At 41.9% G+C, this 26,891-nt stretch overlaps 1 protein-coding gene across 1 annotated transcript in view; it reads left to right on the top strand.

Moving 5' to 3' along the window:
- The window catches only part of LOC139223664 (interleukin-1 receptor accessory protein-like 1), a 235,375-nt gene that overhangs the window by 191,863 nt on the left and 16,621 nt on the right, over positions 1 to 26,891 (top strand). Inside the window, exon 7 of the mRNA XM_070855634.1 lies at positions 18,409 to 18,541. Coding sequence (XP_070711735.1) covers positions 18,409 to 18,541 — 133 coding nt within the window. The remainder of the gene's footprint in view (positions 1 to 18,408; positions 18,542 to 26,891) is intronic.

Genomic DNA, 26,891 nt, shown 5'->3' with positions numbered 1-26,891 from the left:
ACAAACTGAATAGAAACAAAAGTGCTTCTGCTTATCCTTGCATCCCTCTGCGGCCAATTTACCATTGAAAATCTTTAATTTCATAGTTTTAAATATTTATCCTCTCCAGCATCTCTTGAATGTGTGTACAGTTGACTTAGGCGGTTTTATAATCTCAATGGCTGGATAATCAGTGGGCTTTATGAATTGGAATATTTCATCAGATCGCAGAATCAATATTTACGGCAGGCAGCAGCATTTTTCTTTAATATCGCTATTCTGCAAAATGTATGGATTTGAACAAAACAGGATGCTCACACCATAATAAAGTTTGGTCTGCAGAGATTGCACAGCCTGAAACTGCTCTGTACCATATAATTCCCCCAGCGGACACGCATACCTGTAATGGGAGGGAAAACATTAGCATCAGGAGCAGGAGGAGTATGAAGATATATGATGTATAAGCCCATTTGTTAGCCGACTGCTAGCACTTCTGCCCCAGCTTTACAGCCTCCTGACTGTTTTATCAGCTCACATCAGTGTGCGTTTCTGTGTGCATAGAAAAAAATATATACACTATATCTACACTTGTGCGTATGGACATGTCTGTGTGTATACACTAAAGAGAGAAAAAGCTTTTCAATTGCCTCATGCCCCACCAGGCTGCCCCGGCACAGCTGGGGAGGAGGCCAGAGACATTACTCAGCTATTAAACTGTTATTCGCAGGTGTCACCCTCAGCAGGGGATGTGTTGATAGAGGCGGAAACGCCCTCAAGGTCCACAGCAACATACACGCACACACACACATATCCTTTAGGCAGGGGTGTTTGAGGTCTGGGCTCCTGGCCGCGGCTCCCTGGCCTGATGGGCCGTAACAGGGGCCAGAAGGGTAGCAGACGGGTGAGCAAGATCGGGCCGGGAGGGGGCAGAGGCACACCAGAGGACAACAGGACCAGGCCAGTAGGGAGGCCACCTGCCACTCCGTTTCACCCATGATGAATCTGCCTGCTTTCTTAACCCTTTGCCTTGTTTGTGTCAGGAACTTAAGGCTCCATTCTGACTGCTGCTAGGACAGTGAATTATCCCTTACTTAAATGTTAATTCCACTTCTTCTATAAGCTAAACCCTAGCGTTATGTAACCTTGAAGGTACCAAGAGCTGCCCCCCTCCCCAAAATCCCTAATGTTTATAGCAGCAACAATCCAAACAGATCAAACACACTGATGGACTGTCAAAACAGATTAGACTCTCGCCCCAGTTTCTAAGACCATTACTGCGAAAATGGCTAATTTTTTCCATTTGCACCTAAAAAAAAAAGGTCTGTATACCTTTTAATAATCACCCATCTCTTAGTCTCTATTTATCACTGTGTTATTTGTCTTCTATTATAATTGTTTGGAGTTGGACAATAATAGTTTCTGGTATTTACGCCAATAACACCACTGGGCGAGACACAACTTAGCTGATAAGTGACTCATTTGTTTTTGCAGTCCATTATGCTCCAGCTGTGCTAGCTGATGTTTTAGGAAGCAGGTTCATTCATTACCTGCTTCATTAGTTCTGTCCCTCAAGGTATGGCACCTTTCTGTGTTCCTCCTTTTTTTTCCCTCAAACACCACATTTTCCAAGACTTTGACCAACGAATGCCAGACAAGCAGTTCTGTGCGCAGTGTCCCTCGGGGGCTTTACATCCACAGAGGGGAGTGAATAACTGCATCTGCTTGACTGAGCATGGAAATATAGATCTAGTAGGGCAAAATAATAATTTTATCAGAGGTTGTCACAATTTGGTCCCTGTGTAGTCATTAGAAGTATTATTTGCATCAATACAGCAGAAAACTATCATTTCTATTATCAATCCACCTTAAAATAATACACACCTGCCAAAATCAAATTAAGATATCTCATTTCACCTTGTCTACGGAGAAAATGTCCGCCCGCAAAAAAAAAAGTGGGAATCTCACACAGATAGTTATTATTTTGGTCTTCTGGGATCCAGCCCTCTTATGCATTCACAGCATGCAGAAGCAAACGCCGGTTATGAAATACATAAAAAGTAAGAGACTCATCACAGCAGGAAACATCCTCTCAGCAAACACTGCGTGTTCAAATCCAGTTGGATACTTCTTCCACTGTGATCACAACAGCTTTTTTCTATCTGTGGAAAAATATAAATACTGCAAATTATATTTTACGTATTCTAGAGTTGCTTATATTCTAATTATGCCTTGAAGTTGGGTTTAGATGGCTGAAATGTTGCCTTTGATTATGTTTACCACCCATCGCTGTTCTAATTGGTTCCTTCTTATTTAGACAACTTGCTCGCTTGAGTGTTTTGTTCAGAGCTCTAAAGATGTGTGGTTGCACCAGACAGAACCCCACAGAGTAGTAGGAAGTCCTGAGGACTCAGATGCATGGAAATGTGAAGCCACACAAACACACATCATCTGAGATGTTGGAGGGGGGTCTTATGAAGTCAGTCCAGAGCCGCTGGACTGAGGCCTGAATGCAGTCGCCGTGGGCCGGATGCTGGGGGCCAGTTGTGGTTTTGGCACAACAGTTTGACTTTATCGCAGAGCCACACAAGCACTCACACACCGTTGCCTCTGCATACTAAAAAAGCAGTTTTGCGGTCACGGTATCTACCGCCATTATAGTCAGAGCTTCATTAAATCAAGATTCATGTAATGAAGTGAAAACAGAGCAATAGCACTCATTATTCCCCCCAAAGTATTTGGCATGACATGATTTGACCTGTTGTATGTGTCCGCCACGTGACATGTTTCACACTGATAACTGATCTTTTTATTTTAACAAAACTGAACCAATATAACACAATATCTAAAGAGTTACATATGAAGTCAGCAAAGATTTTGCAGTTTGAATGTCTGTGAATGTGCCTTAATCTGGTATGTCGTACCGACTCCATCTCCGGATCAGAAAGCAAAGCTGTTGTTGATTGATATACATCGATGGTATACGCTGCGGCTCCTCTTCCTCCCACCGTTACTCCCTCTTGCCTTGGCGCAGCTCCGTTCTGTCGAGTCTTTTGGCTTCCTTGCAGTCGTTCCTCACAGTGTAGCTTTCCTTCCTAATAAGAAACAAATGCAGGGGGTTTTAGCGGTTTGTAGGAAATGAAATATGGTGTTGTTTACCTCCTGGTCTAATGAGACACGAGGAGGTATGGGATAGCTGCTTATCTTCAGCGTCAGAAACAGTAATCAGAACAAAGATGCTGCACATGTACTCCCTGCCCTGTGTGCCTTCACATCTTTGCACATAGCTAATCATTCACTCCTTGGTGTTTGATTTGCTTTCCTTTGAATGAAACTTAATTTCAAGGGCTCAGCAAGATACAATATTTAGTAATTAAGCTCCAGCATGCTTCTCTATCTGAAAGTATTGAATTTCCTACCAAGTAATGTTTAAGCAAGTCAGCAGGTCCTGAATATTATTTCAGAAATATTCACACTTGGTTACCCTGCTGCCGATCTGCAGCTTTTTTTAACCTCCATTCTGACCGCGATTCTTTACTATGAGAGTTATGTTGACAGTGCTCTTCTCTCCATATTCAATGTCAGTCACCTCTTTATGCTTTACATACTAAACAGCAGAGAGCCTGTGGGCCTGGACAGGGACTCTGTGTGAGTGTGAGAGGAAGATAGACAATATGTGCTCAGGTGCATGTATAGCATGTTTCCGGGGGATGCTTTGATGTGTGGATGCATCCTATGGGGCGATATGGGTTGGTACAGATACGGTTTGTCGCCACATACACACACACACGAACGCACACACAAACTACAAAGCTATGTGTGGCAGCTGGGTGGCCTGCAAACAAAACAGGGACACCCACATTTGTCCCAAGTTCAAGATTTGAAAGTGCCCTGAAGCATAGAACATTAATCCAAGTATCTGACCTTTGAATTTTATCAAAGAGGTCAAGGAAATGAAGAAGTGCCCTAAGGGTGGAAGTACAGTATCATATTGTGTTACATAACAAACATACAGTACAGTGACACATTTTCTTTTCTTCCTTTGCATCTCTGAACTTGAATCACCACCCAGCTTATATAAAGGGAGGGGGGGGGGGGTAAAAAAAACACAAGCAAGACGTAGCCTGTCATATTAAAGCAGCCAGCAGCAAATTGCACATCTAAGCTAATAAAAGCGACAGGGAAATTGCTGCCAGCAGATTTCCTCCAAATCTCCCCAGTAATTCCCCATGAGCTCTGGCATTACTGCCTCACTACCCAGCCTAAGATTAACCCCACCCCCGGCCTCACAGCACTGCAGCTCAGGGCTTCACCATGCTAGTTTAGCCTCTCCATTTCAGTGCTTGCACATTGTCCTTTTGATGTCTTCAAAGGTGCCTCTGCTTTTCAAATGCACTTTATTAGCTAATAGCATTGTAAGATCACAGTCCAGTACCGGTATTATATATTAGAACCCATTTTAAGATCCCCACCTACGTTACAAGCATTTGGGTGTTTTGCATTTAATCTGTCTTTATAATTATTTTCTTTACTTTGCATAAGTAAGCATGACAAATGCACCCTTGACATGCAATTAGAGCTGAAACAGATCTGTCATAACTCAACAGTTATTTTGATAATCAGTTGTTTAAAGTAATTCATATTTATTCAGCAATCATTCACTGGTTCCAGATTCACAAATGTGCTTCTCTCCTTGTACTAAAACATTGTAAAATACCTTTTGATTTTAGCTGCTGTTCAGACGTAACAAGACATTTGAAGACATCATCTCAGGACTTGGTGATGGCATTTTTCATACCTTTCTGACATTTTGCAGACTAAACAGTTTAACAAAACCTCATCTAGAGATTAAATGATGGTGATAATATGTTCTAGTTGACGCCCTAAATGTAATCCACTGAAGATGTGACTCATGAAAGAAGTGACGCACAATCTTTTCGTATCCCACTCCATTTCTATAAATTCCCACAGTACAGCCACGGTGGCAGGATACTTTCCTCTTGTGTTCGGACTCCACCTCATCTCTGTTTCCAATCCACTCCCGCAAACTCCGGGTCAATCGACCCTGCTGTGCTTCACCTCTGAAAGCGTTTGACCTAGACCTGATGTCGAGCTCTGCGCTGAGCCAATCAGCATTCAGAGCAGCCTCTCGTCTGTCAGTGCTCAGCACCAATTCCAAACAAGCTCTCGGTGTCCCAGCTTGCAGTGCGTGAAGAGACGCAGCGTGACTCTACCTCCAGTCTGCACGTCAGTGTTACTGCGCAACAACTGATCTATCTATCTATCTATCTATCTATCTATCTATCTATCTATCTATCTATCTATCTATCTATCTATCTATCTATCTATCTATCTATCTATCTATCTATCTATCTATCTATCTATGTCTGCTATCTTAGCTTCTTCCATTTCTCTTTTTGAAGAGCAAAGTCTTTTTTAACAGCCACAGCTCTCAGTATGGCAGTCGGTCCGTCAGTCCACCACTTTGGTAACTTAAATACCGACTGAAATACCGACTTTACGTATCCTCTGACTTCATCTGTTGCCACCAGCAGGTCAATGTTTTTGTTTGTCCAGTGAAATGTCTGAACTGCCACATGACAGGCTGGAACAAAATGTAATACAAATACTCATGTTTCCCACTTGATGAATCCTATTAACCCTGTGTTAAGTGCTAATTAGCAACGTATTAATACATTGGTGAATATGATAAACATTATACCTGCAAACATCAGCATTATCATTTTGACTGTGTTAATATGCTGATGTTAGCACTCAGCTCAAAGCACCACTGTGCATAAAGCACAGTCTCAAAGAGCCAGTAGCATGGCTGTAGACTCTCAACCTTCTTTTATCTGCCTCTCTCCCTTCTTACTCTGCTTAACTCTCTTTCAAAGTTTTGATTTATATAATCCCAGAGTTAATTTGTCTAAGTGATGTGAGTGAGGTGTGCCACTGGCACTATAGCAGCTGGGTTTTAAAGTCTACACCCCTGCAGCTTCAGTGAGCCAGAGGGGGCCTGCAATTCTGCAAATGCTCCATTACAGTAATACAAAATAATACAGTATTATTGGTGAGTTAAACAACTTTGGAAAAAGGGTATTTTGAAAGAAAAACCTGCAGTAAATTCTGTTTTTGTGAAAAGAAGCAGGATAACATAAGATTTTCTGCTAATAAGCTGAGTTTTAATATGTATTATTTCTCAGATTTATATTGTTTATTCCAATGACTATTTATTTCAACGTGTTTTAGTTGTTTGATATTGAACTATGATAAGTTTTCATGCACATCAGCACCACGATGATCATGATGCCAAAGAGGTGCACAGAAATGGTACGATAAACAAATAATAACAGCATGTTATCCTGCCAAGTTTCCTAAACTAACATCAGTGTTTCATCCTGTTAGAGCCGGCAGTTAACTGTCAATTAAAAAATATTAGTTGCATAAAGTTTTCATTCAACTTGTTCTCATCCAGAAGCTTTCAGACACATGTAGCCTAAATAACCAAGGGCCACATAGTTGTCTGCCTGTCAGAGGTATAGAGTATATATAGAGTACGGTGTATATTGAAGCAGCTGTAGGTCCGACTGATACATGAAGGTGCATCTGATAGCTATCCTATAGACCAGGCAAGGCTTTCGGGTCATCAGGAATTCAAATACTGTGGCAGCAGCCAGTCAGAAGCATCACTCCGGGGAATAGCAGAGTTGTTTACCTGCCGAGAGAGAAGCAGGGTGAGGGAGGAGTAACAGGCAAGATTGACTGAAAGACAAGCAAAGGGAAAGACGGAGAGTAGGTAGTGTAATTTGATCGGCACATGCTGGGAACTCATCAGTATGCTGCTCATGTACGCCCCCATCCCCCGGTGCTACTCACACACGTCTAGAAGTCGCACAAGGATGGTAGTCAGGATAGGCAAATAACAGACCAATGCAATCATGTAAACACTCCATCACTCTCATTGTCCCACTGATTCAGCATTCCCAGTCCTTCCACAAACACACACGCATGTTTTTGTCATAATAAATATAATGAAACCCTGCTCCAGTTATTCTCATGTGTACCTGTTTTCACGTATTTTTATGGCTGATTATTGAACCTCAATACTTCTTAATGCAGAGCAGAATGTTCCTGACTTTTATTCCCTGCTATGCATTAAGAATCACCAAAGATGCTGCGTCCTACAATTCCCACAATTCAACACAAGAACATATTTCATTATCATCTCTATCATACTTGCGGTGCAGGCTCTGTTTTCTCAGACCTGGTAAAGCTCCTCCAACCACAGGTGGTGTTATGCAGCTGTTGTTACAGGCCAGCACTAGTTTGTATGACTCGTAAACTGACTTCTGTGTGTAAATATTTGCGTAGTACCCCTTTAATTCTAGCAAATATCCCTTACTCCGGCAAAAAAACTTACTTCATCCACATTTTCTCTCATTTCATTTTGCCCTCAAAGCCTCATCTGAACTGATTATGTGGGCATGAACAAAGCATCTGATACATTTTATTATTTGTGATTTTATTGGAAAATCATGCTGATACAGTATTTGGAAAATTTTGTGGATTATCACTGAGCACCGATCACACAGTGGATTTGGAAACACTGCTTAGGTCTCTACTGTAGAGAAGGTAGTAGTCTAACCGTGGATGAAGTGAATAAGCCCAAAAGCTCCTAATGTGCTTGCTGGTTAACAGATTATAACAGATGTGTGTCAGTCTGTTTTGGTGGTGAAAAGTGGTGGCTGCAAACGGTGATAAGGGGTATTTGGTGATGAGTGTGGATCACATCACTGTGTTGTGTATTGTTGGTTAAAAATTTCAAAAATACATTTTACTTCTTGTTTTATTTGACCACATCTGCAGTTTATCATTATTCTCTCCTTACTCAGCTTCTCCTATGTATGTATAATTCTATTAATGAAAGGTCACCAAGCATCAGCGAGTGTGTGTTGTTCCAGACCACATATGGTAAGAAATGTTTCTCTCATTCATCATACATACATGCATAAATTACATTTTTTGCGGTATTTACAGTATGAAATGCACCATGAAATATGGATGCATACTGATCCTCAGGCTCCCCACTGTTGCAGTCAGGAAGCAGTGCATGATTGACAGGTCAGCACTTGCACTCTTGAATTTATGCACACACCATGATATCCCCCCTTTAAAATGTTTTCCAGCATAAGGTCATAATTTACCTTGCCTCCAGTTACTTCGTCTTCTCCCTCCCTCCCACCTCTTGATAGCATTGCTTCTAATTTATTGTATTGTTTTTAATTAAATGGATGGCAAGGGGGTTTAAGTGCCCAGCAGTTCCAAGACGTGCCATTTCTTATCTGAATTCTAAATTCAGCGCACACCTACTGTAAAGCAGGACTATAAAGCTGAATAGGTCCCAAACTGCTGCGCTGCGTGTTAGAGGGATTGAACAGTTAGACAAATGTCACCTTTGGAAGAGAAGAGTGGGGATAATAAAGCGACGGCTTGGTAGTGGTGAATACAAACTTCACAGACATCAGGACACCACAGATCCACGGCTCCAGCAGTCTGGCTTGTGTATTCTCAGTCTGGCATAGAGGATCAGAGAGGAAACAGCCTTGGATTACAGAGATGCTTGCCCTGATAAAGAAGAACTTTAAATTAAATGGAGTCACAGCCGTCTCAGTGCAGCACTGCTACCTTAAAAACAGAACCACATTTCAGCACATAATGTCATATAAAACAAGATTGCAAGAAATAAGGGTAATTTCATGTCCATTGTAAAAATATCACATCAAATTGCTTGATTCCATAATCTATGTATGCAGTTCACTCCTTACAGCACAAACCTGCAAGAGTATGGTCAGACCACCGCGGTGCTTAACAAGGAAAATATACTGCAGCTAGGAGTCGTGGGTGGGAACGAGCAAATCAATTCGATTACCCACAGTCTACGCTGAGATGTATGTCTGAATAATCAAAGGGTGAGCTATGGACTCCGAAGGTTTATTCTGTATGACTGGCGTTAAATGTGATTTCCCCATATATCAGGTCATTTGAGAATATGCCTCAAAGGTTATTTGCTCTAGGTAGCCGCTCACAAGACGCTGATTTTATTCCAGTGGCGATCTGACATTCAACAATCACAGCCCGATGACCCTCCTGACCTTAAAACATTGAAATCTTTTATTTTGCAAATGCACCATTCAGACAGCCATGTTGGCGCCCCCAAGGAGAATTCCTGCCGCCTCTTTCATAGCAGATATTTCCTATCATGGTGACATTTTGTCGTCCCCAGACACTCGTGTCAATCTTATGGTAATGTATCCAGATGGGTTCATCGGGGACTTTTAAACACATTTCTCGTCATGACATGTTTATCAAATACACATTATCAATTTTACATTGTTTCCACGGTTGGAGCATGACAGATATACCCAAATGGCCCAAAAGCCTAACATGCACCTTTTCAACATGTGAACATGAATTTATTTACCTCTATACAGTACATTCATGCAAATTGTAAGGACAGAAGCATAGGTAATACAAATCCCTGTAATTATCCCGCCTATGCACCAGAACGCCACACACTCGCTCAGACACACACATGCAAACACACACACAATGGCAGAGATCTCACACTGTGTTTTTCTGTGAACATGACGGACAGGGAAAAAGCAGCAGGACTCTGTGGAGATGATGCCTGCTCTCACCAGAGCTTTAACCTTTCCCTCAGCGTCCTTCCTGCAGAGTCTTTCTTCCCTCCCGGCCCCTCTGTCACACAATCCCATTGTCTGTTCCTGTCCTGATTCTGCACTCATTATAGAAACCTGTTTATGCACATAGCTTTCCCAAGACATGCTGCAAGGCATGAGAGAGGAGGAAGAAAGGTGAGGGAGAAGACAAAGGAGATTTGATGAATAGGAGGAGTAGACATCGAAAAGGCGAAAAGAATGAACAATGAAAAATGAAACAAATGCAGTAGTCAAAACGTCTAATATACTGTAACTGCTGATGGGCAATTTAGTTAACCTGTCAGCATTAGCATTAGCACAAATAGGGCTAAAAAGAGAAGTCAAACAAGCAATAAGTCAATTAACAGAGAAGTAATCAACAATACTCGTTAGTCATTTCTTGTGCAACAATGCCAAGCATTCAACTTGTGATGCTGCTGTCACTGTTGTGTAGATTAACGAGTTAATCAGAAACATTATTAATTGATTAAAGCTACAAGCTACTGTTTGCAGGGAGAGTGTAAAAGTTGCTATCATGAACACTACTCTTGTCTCTGGTTGCCTATTTCCACATCCAACAGACAGAGAGAAGCCTTAGCACTTATTTGGAGTGCTGTTTCTGGTCACCTGACACATGTATGTCCAATATTCACTCTCGTGTCAGCTGGTTTTTGGTCTCCACCAACTCCTAATAGCAGTTATTTTGTTCTTTATCTCACTATGTTTGACCTTGTTGAACAGCTAGTTGCTCATTTTGTCTGCCCATTGTTTGGTGCTCGACAGATGGCATTTAGTGGGTTTGTCACAGCTTTTCTCCTTCCTACTACCACTGAACTACCTGCTTTAAAATATCTATGAAACCATTTGGAATTCTCAGACTTTGCATCTGGAAATTATGACTTGAAGGGCTTAAAGGAAAACCAGAATTTCTGTCTTTCCCACTTGTATAGAACAGGCGATATCATTTCAGGGAAAAACATGATGAAGCATCGACATCTCATGTCTACATGGATTTTAGAATGAAGTGAATCTCAGTACATGCATTCTTGCCACCGGAGTGCCATAGTCACACCATGTAAACCCGGGTTCTCTGATTTTCCTGCCTGCCCCTGGAGAAATGTGATGCAATGATTTCCCAACACACTAACGCTGCCTCCCTCCCTCATTCCCTCCCTCCCTCATTCTGCAGCTAGATTTGAGGTGATAAGTTACAGCAGCTTTTCCTCCTGCTTTTTCAAACCTGTTCCACTCATTCACTTCACGTTGCTGCCTCACTAAAGTCGCTGCCCGGACTCCCTTATTCATTCGGCTCACATGTGCTGCAGATATCCACCATGGTGCCTGCTGAAATGCTGGGAAAAGCACCTACAGTCCCAACTACTCTGCTGTGTCCTGCTTTTATTACATAGACTCCCAAGGAGAGGGTATGAATGTAGCTGCTCTCTCTCTCATTCTTTCTCTCAGTAACAGAGCACAGTAAGCTGTCTTGATCTCAGTTGGTGAGTTTGCTCCACTAGACCATTTAGGGACAAGATTCTTTTCACTGATAGATTAGAAGACAAGGGCCACTTTGCTACAATAAGGCACCTTCAATCAGTAGAGACATGGATGTAGAACCCTGACAAAAAATAGGCCAATGGTTTGCAGCCTTTCAAGACATGCATGGCATGCAAAGGTTCTGGAGCAGAAAGGTCCAGAGACTTCCAGGATCACGACTGTCAAACAGCCACGGTGTCAGAGAACGTGTCAGAGAACGTGTCATCGACGTTGTTAAATTAAGCAAGCTGGCATCCCTGTGGCCTGTGGGATAAGACACCAACCATGAGTCCAAGTCATCATCCATCTCTTCTCCCTCGTTTTCCATCATCTTTCTACTACGGACTCACTAATAAAGTCTCTCCCATCTGGATCTCTAACATGTCCTAAGCCCTGACTCACCCCTCACAGGCCAAAGGATAGCCCAACTTCTTTTGGCGCCTTACACTCATTCTCCATCTTCATGACCATGGATTAGAACAGGTCCAGAATAATATTGTGTTGTCTGACACAGCAAACAGACATCTTTGATATCCTGAAGCAGATTTTTAGATTTATGTACATGAAGGTACTCCCTTCACTGGGAGCACACTGACCTGCTTTAGCATGTGTTAGTGTGAGTAACACAAATCTACACTGCTGTAATTTGTCACGAATGAGCTAGACTGGTGCTAGAAATAGCATATGATAGTTTCAGCAGCTCCTGAGAGTCAGCCATGCTACTGCCATGAGTCATAGCATTTCATCCTTAACAAGCAAATTTGAGTGTACATAAGCAATGCTGGATGACCACTTTTTGAGCAGAAAACCTCAATTTTAGATTTAGTTTGCAGTCATGTAGCACACACAGAGTAAAGTGCATTAGGGTAGAGAATACTTCAAGATCCCCTGGACGATAGTTAAGAAAAGAATTCATTGAAAGTATTACTAAAGTGGACCCAAGCTGCGCATCTAACCACAGGGAGCCTCAGTTAGGAAATAGGACTGTTGGGGGTGTCGGCACGCTTCAGAGGTGACCCACAAAGGCCTCAAGAACCTGCTATTTAGTGCCGTCACTTTCTTTCTGTCTATTTTGCCTCCGTTTCTACCACATGTTCCATTTTCTCCTGCACTCCAGCCCTGCATCAGTAGCTGAAGTACACGCTGCTGCTTAGGATTTCTCTAGATGTCTTTGTCATTTTGCGCTAAGCCCACCAGGAGTCCCTCCTGTGCCTGCATAGTCTTGCACCAAAGCCCAGTAAGCGTTCAGGTCCTGTTGGTATCCAATCCCTGATTTCTCAATGCAAGGCAAGCTTTTTCTAAATTCCTTTCACACTAACATTCAGGTTTTGCTAGAAGACTGGGACTTCAATGAAGTTTCCACTTGACTTAACTCTTGCTGCTGCATCATTGTAAATGACAGGAACATTTGAAAAGACAGGACGGGCAGCTTTTTTATGAGTATTTGTACACATTTGGATGTGTAACAAGATGGATGAGAGGCCTTACAGTGAAATAACTGCTGCAGAATAACCACAACTAATTAAGTCACAATTGCCACATCACATAAAGATTTCACAATGGCTCACAAAGTCATTAGCAAAAATAGCATCTGCTTCAAAATCTGATGCTTTTCTAATTGTAGCACAACCTTGTTTCCTCCATTCAACATGACATTTGTCTAATGTTTTGTGAAGTACCCTTTAAGTGTTTCATTAATGTCTAATTAGCTTTTCATTAGGAGAATTCAACTGTGACTTCTCAATGCAAGATTATAAGCAACACGAGGTTTAACATTGGTAATGATTCTTCGCCGGGATCGGTGGCAATAATAGAGGCTTCTTTAGTGCTAAAGAACATTGTATTATGAGAACATCAATGCAAAGACTCGGTGTTGATCTTTGCAAATGTCATGCTCTGTTCCACAAGGCTCAAATTGGACTTGTTATCCACCCAACCCCCACTCATTTTCCCAGCGCCCTGTAATATTCAACAGTACTACCTTAAATAATTTGTAGACATTGCTTGTCTTCTGCAAAAGTAACACGGAGCAGAGAAAATTGTAATTTCACAACACATCACTGAGCATTTCCTATTATGATTGCCGCATGTTAACATGCTCATAAAATTCAGGGAAACAGTTTAAACACTGTATTGTGTCTCTTGATATCTGCTTTACTTGCATTAATTAAGGGGAACGGTGGCAGCAGTTTGCCTGCTTAGCGATAATGAGGTGCAATGCCAAGTATGAATAACAGGAGATTGACCATACGCGGGAGGGGGGGGTAGCTAAATGAATACTGAACACAGCACAGTCAATGGCTGCCTTAAAATGCGTGATTGGAGAGGTTCTGGCTGTAATAAACAAAACAAAGGGAATGCTGAACAGAGAGACAATTAAAGCGCCACATCTGGCATGATAGTGGGGAACCAGCCACCGCAATTAGAGGGCTACATCACTTGTGTAACCCTTCACTGCCTGGATGTTGTCCTGGAGCAGATGATAAAGATGATGCTTGCTCTCATTCAGAGCTTATAAAAATGTTTTCAGGAATGGCTTCATGCTGCCTCGATGCCCCGCTGAATCTGTGAAACCTCCTCTCACCATCGACAATCATATTATCCACTGATTCAATTCCTGGGCTTCTTCTCAGTCCAGATCAGTCGCTCGCTATCCCGCTGATCACAAGCTACAGGGCAATCTTCAAGTCCTTTTATGTAGAGCCCAGACTGTTGCATTAAAGGAAAGACTAATTAGAGAGTAGAGGGAATATCATTTCGTCTGGACGAAGGCAGGAAACAGAAATTTTCCATCAATGCCAGAAGCAACAGAAGTGTCATTCTGACCTTTTGTGAAGAGGTTTTGGTTGTGCTTTAAAAGCACAGGCTGTTTATCTTGTCCAAAGCAAAAAGGCAAAGACCTTTTATGATTGAAGAAATACCTTTAACATTCTACCTTGATAAATTCAGGAGTATACACAGATGGGTGACAAATTGAATGAAAACCCAAAGTAAAGTGCTTAGTAAAGCCTCCAAGGCAGCATCAGTGCTGCTCGGCATAGATTCCCCAAGTTTCTGGAATTCTAATGGAGGGCTGAATACCCTTCCTCCAAAACATATTCCCTCATTTGGTGTTTGGATGGTGCTGGTGGTCTCACACGTATACTGGTACGTATACAGTTGGGTTAAGATTAGGTGACTGTGAAGGCTTTGCCATCTGATTCACTACATCTGATACTTTAATTTATTACCCTTCCGTATCTATATATCTATATATTCAACCTTAATAAAGTTATGGTAATGGATCGTTCATTTAGCTGCTGCTGAGATTGTTTTTGTCAGCTGCGAGAATAAATGAAACAGCGTCCTTAGATGTTTATGCGTGTGTGCTGCATAATGTTCCAGACAGCCAATGGCCTCCACTAATACCAGTGTGGTATAAAAGCCAAGTTGCGGAGAACTCAACCTTGTTTACAGTTTACTGATAATTTGAAAGGTGTGCCGCTCTCGTGCGGCATTATTTGTCATGAATTACCAGCTCCATCTCACCAAAAACATTCAACAGGAAGCTATTTGTGTCCTCATTGCTGCTGAGATTGCAAATGCCCTTCCCAAAAAAAAAAAACAACCCCAAAAAACTCCGAAAAGCTTCCCTCTCTGAAGTATTACTCCTGCTAGCTGCAGGGCTTAATTTATTCAAGGCTGTTAAAAGCAAAAAAGAAACGCTTCCCCACTCAAGAGCTGGATTGTTTGGATCTGAATGGGAAATGCTGGTAGATTAAGTCGACGTGGATGGTACTCGCACTGCATGCGAATGTACTGATCTGTAATCTGTGTAATCTTCAGTGCACAAGGGCGATACGATGCTCTGTGTGGGAAGTCTTTCAATTCTCCCAGAAGAATTGTTTGTTCTCTCCCTTGTGTGTGATTCCCCATGTCAAGCTCTTGTTTTTTCTCACTCACATCCACACTGACATGCACATATGCATCTGTTCTCATGCTGGCCTGTACCTCTGTCACATGCACACAGATGCAGAAATGCGTTCACGCCTGCTCTCTCTCTGTCTCTTCCCCTGTTTTTTTCCTGTTTCATGGTTTCATAGCTTCCAGTCTGGCTGCTTAGCCACGGGAATCTTTGCTGACGTCTCCGTCCTGAAGCCACAGCAACTGAGAGAGATGCTCTAGAGGCGAGGGGAGATAAGAGAGAGGAGACAATCGCATTAAGTCTCACTTTACCCCCCTGACCAAGACCAGAGGTTGGGATTTGAATGTTAGAATCTGTGCACTTAAATCCCTGCATGGCTGTTGGTGCATTTCCCAAACGGAGCACACAACCTCCGCCCGTGCAGGCTTAGCTGCTCACAGTAAAGCCGGCACAAATTAACACGCCGTCGTTAAGGGAACAACATGCAGCCATATGCACGAGGAGCCCCTTGGAATAAGTCTTGGAGAGTGACACCGTGGCTGTTGTCAGCACAGCAGTGAAGCTGTCAATGCTACAACACAACATGCTGTTGGGATCCACGGCTTGACATCAAAGGTGGCACACAAAAGGATCCCTGTTTCCTTTTACTGTTGTCTGCACCTGTCAAAATGGTGTGTTTTGTGTTTTTTGTTGTTGTTTTATGGGCTCCTCCTACACACTGGTCTTCCTGCTTTGTAGCACCACAGAGACCCCTGGTGGACTTGGGAAGTATAGCAACATGTGTGTATGTTTGTGAATGTGTGTGTGTGTGGTCCAGGACAGATCCCAGCATTCCCCAAACACTCTGTCTCTTACTCCCTCGCACACACGCAGCTCTCGTCTCAGCTGCGAACAATATTTTTGTTGAGCCGTGAGACAAAACTGTCCTCCAACTCAGGGCCTTGTTTGAATCTCCAAACCTGATTTTCCCTGGTAACGCTTTAGCTATCACCTGAGAGTGCTAGACTGCACTAGAGGGCCAAATTAGAGCAGGCCTTGGTAAAATAAAATCCCTATTATCTTTGAACTAGCAAGTACCCAATTATACGCCACAGTTATCTCCCATCTCACAGACTTCTGAGTCCTCGCCACAGGGCCAATGAGCAAGGAGTGCTAATGAAGAGATGCTGAATCACCTTTTTGCCTTCCCGGACGCACGACTGGTGGAGCCTCCTTGATCAGCGGCAGCTTTTTTATGCATCAGAGTCATTCCCAGGCTTTGATGATGAGCTTCAATTTTTTTTTTCCCCCCCCGCTGGTGAGCCTGTCGCAGCACAGGCCCCACACTCATGGATGTGCCGTCAGCTGCAGCATGTGTGTGATAAGAATGAGAGGTCTGTAATCCAAGGCAGAGAGAGAAAGCAGGTTTAAAAGGGGTTTATCTATCTCCAGTCACATAGGATGTGTGTTCAAAATGAGCCGAGCAGAGAGGAGAACCCCTGCTGATGTGAAGGCAGGGGGTTTGTCTGTTGATGTGTGTTTTCTGTGCACTTTCTCATTCCTCTTTTCTCATGGTCTTCATCATCCCAGGAAGCCTATCTGTACATCACAATAACTGCTAGTACAACAGCAGCTCACTCCTCTCCTTCTCTTCCATTGTTTCAGGTCTCAAGTCTCGCATTGTCCAGCTGTGCTTTTCTGTGCTTTTGTTCCTTCGGCCTCAACTTTAGCCACTTCTACCAAACTGATACGTCTCAACAATCAGCATTTTAGAACAACTTTAGAACTTGAAGCTGTTTCAGATATTTCATTCTCAGTTTCTCAGCAGAGGTGAGCACACATAGATTTTAACACTGGTACTTGTCAAAAGTAAAGCGCAAAGTATGTGCAAGTGCTTTGGTGACAGAGACTTCATTAGAACATTAAAGCTGCACTAATGAATAATTAGATTTACATTACCAATGGATATGTAATGTGAAAGTGCTCGCTCCACATGCGTGATTATATTCTAAACTTGATTTTCATTTTCTACCTTAAATATTTGTATCATGTTTTCCATCTAAGTTTTTCACCTTAAAAAAGAGTGAAGTGCAGAACGCACAGCATACGTTCAATGAAGGTGTCACATTTTAAAACTTTCATTCACCTTTATGACAGACAAGTCTGTCTTCGTGTCTCTCACTCGTCTTTTATGATTCCTTTTGTCTGTGGGATCTAAAAGTATCTTCAATTTGACAGCGACAGCAGTTTCAGCCACTTCTTGGAACGTGCTCGCCCTCAGATGGTGGCCACGTTTACCGTATAACCACCATTACTATGCAGTCTCCATCTAATCATCCCACCTGACTGTACTCACACTTTGCCATAGCTCTTTAACAGCATTTAAAAAATAAAAATGGAATGGCTATGATTAGACCGGGGTGTGATCAAGCAGTGCAGTGAATAAACAGCCTTCATTTTCTTTCTTTATTGAAAGCTGTGTTTTTATGTGTTATAGAATCTGTGTAGTTTATGATATTTATAATTAAGTTGATGCTCAATTCTAACTCTTGCGTAGTGTCTATAGAAGAGAGATATCAATATTAATTTGTTAATAGTGCAAATCACTGTCCTTAAAAGCTGTACTGTGTTCCACTGTGCTTCCTGCAGATTACTGTGATTGAAATTGAAAAGTAGGGTCTGACAGAGAAGTGGGCTGCTGAAGAGCATAAGAGCTTTTATGAAGGTACAGCAGTGCTGCAAAGTTGCAGCGAAAGAGGGTTCAAGTGTGTGTTTTAAAGTTTAAGAGGCCGTCGGGGAATTGGAAAGGGGTCTGGGGTGGTTTAAGATGGCACCTCTGGAAAGCATTTTTGGAATTGATGGATTCAAGGAGGCTGTTATGGAGTCTTTGAAGGGTAAAAATTGGAGTCTGGAATGAGAATGAGTATCATAACAGGAAGCACATGCTGCGACAGATTGGACCAGATATCCAACACATGAGTTGCACAGGGGAAGAACAGACATTGTGATCTTCTAGTTTTAGATTTTTGGTGCTCAGCTGCTGACCATGTGGAGGCCATGCGAGTGTCACCCAACACCTGTTGTCCGATGAATACCGCTTAGATGCTGCTGCAGTAACTTTGGGAAAACTGTGTGGTGCAAATGTGTTATTTCATATTTACATTAAAAAAATATATCATTCTGAGGGAATCAAAAAGTAGCTACAGCAGTTACAATCTCACTCACACCTTCTCTCCAGGCATGCATGTTCATGTAGGTGTTACCTCACATCCTGCCTTTTGTCCTCCACAGGAAGTCCTGTCAACCTGACGTGCCGAGCATTCTTTGGATACAGCGGAGACATCAGCCCACTCATCTACTGGATGAAGGGGGACAAGTTCATTGAGGATCTGGATGAGGAGTGGGTCCAGGAGAGTGACATCAGGTAAGACATCAGTATGACGGTAGTATACAAAATAAGATAGGAACAGAATAAAAGATTCATTAAATCCAGTGAATGTGCATATTTTCAACAAAGCTTGAACAACACATAACAAATTCATGAGGTACTTCTAATCTCTTCAAAAGCAGCAAAGGACCCTGGGGGTGAACTGGTAAACACCTATTTAAACCTAGTTACTACAGCTGTGTGACCACACGTGAACACACAGAACAATAAAAAGGAACCTTTCACTCCCAAGCTATAATTTAAATGATATTCATGAATGTTTTATGTGGCTGTTTAATAATGTAGATAGCTATGCATTCTTTATCATACACAATATATATATGCACATTTCAGGCATTACTCCGTTAGTGATCAGCGATTACTTTGCACTGAGATATGAGTGGGAGCAGTAACAGCGGAGCAGCATAGCAGATGGAAACTCCAATTGAATGTCCGTGTTAGCCTCCCTTTCCATTTGGGTGACCTCCATCTTTTGGCTCACACTCATCCCTGGAAATAGAGGTCTGTTTGCTCCAAAATCAGGTGAAAACCTGACAGCCAGACACACATATCGCCCAAAGCTGGACGACCACCCTTCAGTACCCTTGGCTGGTAGGAAGCTGCTTTTTTAATAGGAGCTCTCCTTACTTTAGGTTATGACACAAAAACAACACAAGTTTCTATCTTTAAAATGTGGTGAAAGCTTTCAGGTAGAATATAGAACATAGATTCTTCAGTTTCTTCACCTCAACAACAAGTTGGATTGCATATTAAACATGAGAATCACATATAGTTAATATTCTGGATGGATTTTTCATTCATGGTCTAACCAGCGGGGCTAAGAGTGAGACAAAAAGTCCAGAAAAGTTGTTGAGGAGAATGTACAGAAAACAGCTCCAGGTCATGTAGCAGCTGGCTGAGTGACAAGTTGATGTTTTCTGATGGTGGTTCTGGTTTTGTGGCTCTTTGCTTTGGCTCACACTACATTGAGTTCAATCTGGGAAAAAGTGGAAGAAGAGAAAGACAAAGTTGTTTTAGCTTGAAAACATTAACATATGGAACTCATCCAGAATATGCTTTCAATGATTACATTAAAATCAGCCATAAAGAAACCCCAGCAGACGATGCTTACCTTTGCTATTATAGCTGATTGTATCAGTCTGTGATATAATTCTTCTTTGTTTATCTTTTACTGTCACCACTGATGGATTAGCTGTTGCATTAAGCACTTGTTACAACATTGATGGGTAATTTATGGAACTCACTGGAGCCAAACGAGACTACGAGTCACAATACAAGAAAGAAGAACTATTTGTTATTTATTATATTTCACCTTTATTCATGCAGACAGGTTGATTATGATCAGATTGTCAGATGAAGCGGGAGCACAGCAAAGACAAGAGACTTCCTGAAGAAAAGAGGATTAGAAAATATCAAAAAATGAATCAAATAAACAGAATGCATACCTCAACAGACATCCACGTGGGGAAGGTGTCGCTTCAAAATTAGCATAAAGTAAGTGAATGCCATGTATTTGTGCAGTGGCGTGGTCACCGTGTCCCAGGTGCTGTTAAGAAAATGTGGGCAACAAATAATCTGGCATTGAGTTTTAGCAGCGAAGAGGAAAGTGTTGATCCTCGCGAATGTGTTGCTCTGCAGTCATCCCAGGACATTCAGGAAATAAGGTGGAGGAAGGAAAGTGTTTCACATTCAAACAAAATCATGAGAAACTGTTCCCTGTTTAGTGGCATCCAGCCATGCAGATCGTTTTGGTTTTATTTGTCAAGGATGTGAGACGTGTTTCTCTGAGATTTCCGTTTCCACCCCAGTAGTTGTGATGCACACGGCACTGAACAAATGTATTAGTAACATCTTCCCTAGAAAAATAGAATATCCTGGTCACAGTGGATATCCACCCACCTCACTAGAACAGTTTCATAGTGAGGTGTGTGTCATATAACAGACTAGCAGGGTCTCTGGAAAGAAATATTTCTGTTTAATTTAAGATTTAAGCATTTCAAATTAAATTTGGCAGAAATCTCATAGATTGATATTCCAAAGTAAGGAAATAGAATCAAGCTACTTGTGTGAGTAGATGCCACCAGGGCAGCTGAGAAATGTGTAATTCAATTTTATAATTTGGGTAAACCAACCCTTTTAGTAGCAATAAGTAAGCTAGGAGATGGATCAAAATTGCAAACAGTAATGCTGGATTACATTCATACTTCATATCCTGTTTCCTCATGCACAGCTAGGTGGTTTGAATTTAGCACTCTACTATGTAGAGCACTAATTAATGAATGTTAATACAATGAATGGCAATAAATATTAGAAATAGTATCAAATCAGGCTCTGATGCCCTGAAAATATTATAATTGGACCAGTCTAAATCTAAAGAAATAAAAGCTAATTACTTGTTCAGATATAGGTATAGATATTTTTTTCTGGAGAGTCTGTACTGAAACACACACATCACACACATGCACACACCCTTTCATGTCCTGCCCCACTGTACTGCTTTGATGGACCCCACGTATAACTAGAAAATCCCTGTTGTCAACAAATGCCGTCTAATGAAAAGGTTAACTGTAAGAAGCATGACAAGGCTGGAGGAGAGTTAGCAGCCCAGTCAGTGACCTGGCATTTCGAGATGTCCCTATTAGCCCTCTAGCACACTTCGCCCAGCTCTCAGCACCGCTCACTGTTGTGAAGGACACCAGGCCAATTAGAGCCTACAGGATTTCGGGGGGGGTGGGGGGAGCGCGCAGGTGGCAGCGTTGGGTAGGTATAATAAAGATGAGAGTGAAGTATACTGAGGAGTGTGTTACATGCAGTTAGAAACCCTGCTTTCATATGATAGTCCAACGACATAACAAGCGAAAAGATCAAAACTGTGACCCTGAGCTTGAGTGTGTGTGTTAATGTGTGTGCAGGGGCCGAAGACAGAGTGCATATAGTCGGTGCCCACAGTATCTGCATACTCAAGTTATTGAAGTGCATATTTTTGTTGTGTGCCACCGCGTGATACTGTCTCCCTGTGTGTTTTTATTTATTTTATTTTTTGCTCCCATTTGAATGTGCACCACTTCAAACCCACTCCCTGACATCATTCCGTGAGCTTTTAGCTTTGAAATGGAAATTAATCACACAGGAGTATTCCCCAAAGGGCTGCCTGTAATACATGAAATGGAGCTTTTGGCACAATGTTTCACCACTGAGATTCTGGGTTGATATAAAATTTTGTGGCTGCAGAACAAGACTTGATGGATCTCAGAGGTGAAGTCACAGCGTGGAATGCAGACATAAAGACCCTGCTGCTGAAGTTTAAATCCAGAAAAAGTTTCAGTCCCTGGTGCACGGGCATGCAGCACCCTTTTGAGCAGCAGTTGAAGTGTAAAATTTCATTTTCTAACTTTAATTAATTCCCTTAAAGATATTCGTGGGAAATCAGGGTACTTGCAGAGTCCAGCAATGCTTCCACTGCCTATTAGTGCTGCAATTTTCAGGAGGAAGTCTGCATTTTGCAAACTGTTAATAGTTTAAACGGGCCAATGCCACGGCATGATATATTGGTGTCATCTGGATATAAAATGTTAATGATAGCTTTAGAGGTGCTAGTAGGCAGATTATCTTGACTTTGGACAGAGCCAGTCTAGCTGTTTCCCCCTGTTTTGGGTCTTTTTGCCAAGCTAAGCTAAGCAGCTAGTGACTGCGGCTTCATACAGGCCGTACAAACTCGAGTGACATCGCTCTTCTCATCTGACTCTTGGCAAGAAGTGAATAACATTCCCGATGTTGCCAGGAGAGGTGAAGAGAGTGGGGGAAATTATTTCATGAAGCAACAGCCAGCGAGGCATTTAGAGCAAAGCATGACAACATGGTGCAGTTCAAAAGTTCAGGAGCCACACTGAGGCTGTTCGGAGAGATGATGATGGGACTCTATGATCCTGCTACAGCATGTTCAAAGAGGGTGTTTTTGTCCAGTAAAAGGTTTCAGGCTAATGTGAGATGTTTGCTCATGTTTGAGATGAATCAGGATGCTGTAATATCTTGCCTCTCAGCCATGGAGCAGAATACTTTCATCGCTGCTGAAGTTCAGGTGTATCCTGCTCAGGTTTTCTGGACAGTACCCAAGCAACCTTTATAACAAAGGATTTACAGTGCAATTGGATCTTTGTTAGTGTTACTGTATGAAACATAAAGTCACAAAGCCTAACTCAAACTCTAAGAGGTTTTTAAAGATGACCCAGAGGAATGTACATGTTTTTTTATCTCCTGAGCATCTCAGTGAGTCATTGCGTTGCCTCCTCACTTTATACAGCATCCAGGATCTTTGTGCACTTTCATCTCCATCCAGCAACACGGCACCAGTTTACCGCTGCCCTCGACCTTTATGCACACCACCTGCCTGGTGTGTGTGTGTGTGTGTGTGTGTGTGTGGGTGAACTCATGCTTCATGGTTCTTCTTTTCCACGAACACACGCTTTCTTATCTCTCACACACATGAATCCTCGCTCGTGTGCGCAAACACAGATATTCCTCCACTCAAAAGTTTCACTGACAAGTATATAGGGTTCGAGCCTTTTTGTAAACAAAGATAGATTTTTTTTTGGTCTTAGCCGACACCTACAGTGTTTCAGCCCAGTCCGTGCTGAGTCACACATGGGTGCCCCCTCTTTAAAAAGCCATCAGCCTGGATCTATATCCCAACCTTGTGGAGCCCAGTGTCTCTGCCTGGTTGGCTGTTCAATGGAGAAGGATGAGTGGTGGGGAAGCTCACAGGAGTGAAAAGAAAAGGTTACATTAATTCCCCTCACACAAGCCTTAACCCAGGAAGTAACCTTTGTGCTTTCCTGCAGAAGATGAGCTTAAAAAGTACTACTTCATAATTGGTTTTTATGAAGCAGCTAGTCCATGTAGCTACAAAATGATTACCTCTAATGGGTCTTCATTGTGCATGGTCAATGAAAGAAATTTCACTGTGGGTGTAATATTTTCTATGTGATATACCAATTATTATCTGCACTTTGTAAAACTAATGTAAGACATTGCCATGGCAGCAGTGGTTGCATTGCACTTCACAATCTGCTTTGTTTAGACCGTCCATTGATCAACAAGAATTAGAGTTTTCATATTCACATGCCCCGCGGCAGGCAGCAGATGAATGCCCAAGTGGCACTTATACCTTTTCACGCTATTAGTCCCATGCATCATTAAACAGGGCTTTGAAATGGCTGCATTTTTTTGTAACCTTAAAAAGATTATCTGCCCATATATCATTTCTACTTTTGCACAGCGGGCCAGCAGGAGAGATTCACCTCTTTTAATCAACGTGGTTTTCCTGTTGTTCTCCCTTTGTCGTGCTGATTTGTTAGAAATGTCTTAACCAGGTTTTAAGAATGACTGGGTCTTTATCTCCACACGTACAAGTGTTTCTAGCATGAGCTGATTCTGAGGCATTGTGACAAAGTAAGTAAGTAAAGTAATGTCATGATGTCAAAAAGCTTTTAAAAACCCTCCCATAGACTGACAAAAGCTACAGTCTGACTTCTACGCTGAAAATCGCTTGTCCTTTAGCCACTGATTATTGAATAGCAGCGGGGCTCTATAGGAAAGTGTTTAGTTTGTTCCAAAGTGTTAAAGGGATATCGTGACATGTTGAGGGTTTGGGTACCATCTCCTCCTGACAGCTTGTGAGCGTTGTCAGTGGTTTTCATTGAAGCTAGTTAACTTCAGCTTCTGGCAGTTCCTCTAGCTTATTTATGAGGAATGAGAAAGACACTGATAATGATGATAAGTGTCTAATGAAGAAAAACAAGTGCCGAAGTGTCATAGTGTCCTCCTAGCACAGTCGCTGTGATCTAATAGTCAGAGCAGTGGATTTTAATGTTTTGCATGTGCTGGTGTAGTAGAACTGTATAGATTTCTGGGAAAAGGCTGAATTCTAAGCAACAAAAACATCAAAAAGGTCTTTTTTTTACTCTCACTAACCCTCTTGGCAAAATGTTGTGTGATAGGTTGGCGTTGTAGTGCATCATGACAGTCGCACTATTATCCACGTACCAACATGTCACAACCAATTGACATCAAGAGCCTCAGCGAGTCAACAAAGGCGTATTTTTCACAGGGGGAATCTGTCATAACTCATATGATGCTGAATCCTTGTCAGTCACGGACTGTCACCTCCTACCTTTGTTATGTACTTTTGTTTTGCTGATGAACTAAAAAGTTACCCCTGGAAAGTAAAAGCTGCCACAAACATCAGTAGATGACAGAGCCTGGAATTCAATAAGGTTCTGTCTGGTGTAGTCATCTGCATATTTATGATGTGGGAAAGATGTAAACGTGCGAAGTTCATGGTAGTTTCACCCAGAAAATTTCTGTGGATCATTAAATGTCTCAGAATATCGTCCACACAGATGGAAGCTTATAATTCTAAGGTCATGATTTATGGATTTTAGGATGCATACTGTGTGCAACTCAAATTTCCTCTGGGCAAACTTTTTTTGTCAGAAAAATCCATATTTTATTAAAGAGTCAATACTTTCTGCTTATGACTTTTTGACTGCCTGCAGTCTAGAGTTATTATTTTCCATAGTTTTTATATTATTTTTATTTTTTGGAGCAGAATCAGAAAATTTCATATGACATTGTTATTGGGAAGGTGTCACAGAGCATACCTGCAAAGACTGGGACTACAAAAAAAACACCACTGCATGTTCTCTGATGTTCTGAGTCTGGTTTTTTGTGTTCTGTGTGTTTTTTCACATCCTGATCAGACTTCTTAAACGAACATACTTTGATGTGCGCCTCACAGGCCGTAACGAGGCGGTTGGACTCCCGGTTTGGGCAAATGTTTGAAGTCATGTTGGTGTTTAAATATTACCAAACCGCTTGTACAGTGGTTTTGTTTCACCAACCATGAGTGCTAAACATGTAATGAGCAGACAGCGATGCATCAGCCGACCCTCAGCGTTCACACACTTGTCTTTGGTTTAAGCAGTGAATCTTCCCTTCAACAACACCACAACAGCACCGTGCTGTCTGATCTGTCTGGGTTCAAATCACTCTGACACTCAAACTGATTATTACAGCTACGGAGTGGGTACACTATCTACTTTGTTGCACCAGGCAACACGTATTTCTTCCAATGAATGAAGGGGAAATGAGGGGACCAGGCAGTTCTCGACTCTTTCTCTTGCTCAGGTAAAATGTTCAAAGCTAGAGTGAACATGAACAATCTAACAATTTCCTCCTTTGATTTATCTGGTTTTCACACGGTCTCTCAAAGCTGCTCTACAGCCACACACATTTATTACCATCCTGGTAAAGGGAGGTAGGAGGCAAACCCAGTTAAGACCAATGTTTTATCATTTCTAAGCCACTGTGTTTTTTTTTTGGTCTCTTGAAAAGCCTTGATTAAAGCTGCAGCAGTCCGTATTTTTGTATGAACAATGAATCAAATGACTATGTGTCACTTTGTTTGTTGTGACACAATCTCAGAGCAGCCTCGGTTATTGTCTGGTGACGATTTAGCCTCTTGGGTCAGTGGCTAATTTTCAGCCAGCAGATATCTGGATCATGAATATTTGGGCGAGATGACCCGACGACATTTCGGCTAATCTCTATAAACAGTTGTCTTCATATGAATGAAGATAATTAAATATAAAAAAGCAAGTCCAGCATTGCATTTTGGCTATTTCTTTCAGCCTCTGTTGCTCTCCACGTGTACTGGTGCTCACACATTATTGGACAATACCACTCATACTACAAACAAACTTCAAACAGAGACCAGAACACTTCTGATACCAAAATCTTGTCCCTTGCCCACAGATTCTGTATTCATATGCAGATATCTGTTTATAGAGATTAGTTGTGACAATCCCACTTCACCTGATTCAGCAGTTCTGCTCAGCACTACTGAGCTCTTTAGAGCCTTTTGGTCCCTTTTAGCTCATTGTTTTGGTCTTCACAACTCTAGAAAAGCTACCTGCCCAGCAGAAAACTGGAGACTGGCAAGTGAAGAAAGTGGCAGCTAAAGAATTAGACGTTTTCCTTCCAGAGCTGGTGGTGAATGTTATATTTACATTCATCAGGTGGACAGAAACATCTCCAATGAGTTGCTAATGTTGCTCTTTGTCTGCTAGATGTAGAAGTATGCAGCTGAAAGTAATTTTTTATGAGAATAATTTCAGGAAACATTAAATTAATTCAGTCCAATTCAGGTATTGAAAAGATGTGTCTGGTCTTCAGTGAAGACTCTTTATCAGCAACCATTTTGGTTATTAATTCCAGGCCTCATCATCCTCCTTTCCTCACTGCTGCCAATGCCAGTGTTTTGTTTGCA

Source organism: Pempheris klunzingeri, chromosome 24 (assembly GCF_042242105.1).
Source record: "Pempheris klunzingeri isolate RE-2024b chromosome 24, fPemKlu1.hap1, whole genome shotgun sequence".
NCBI lineage: Eukaryota > Metazoa > Chordata > Actinopteri > Acropomatiformes > Pempheridae > Pempheris > Pempheris klunzingeri.
This window is presented reverse-complemented; position numbering and strand designations above follow the sequence as displayed.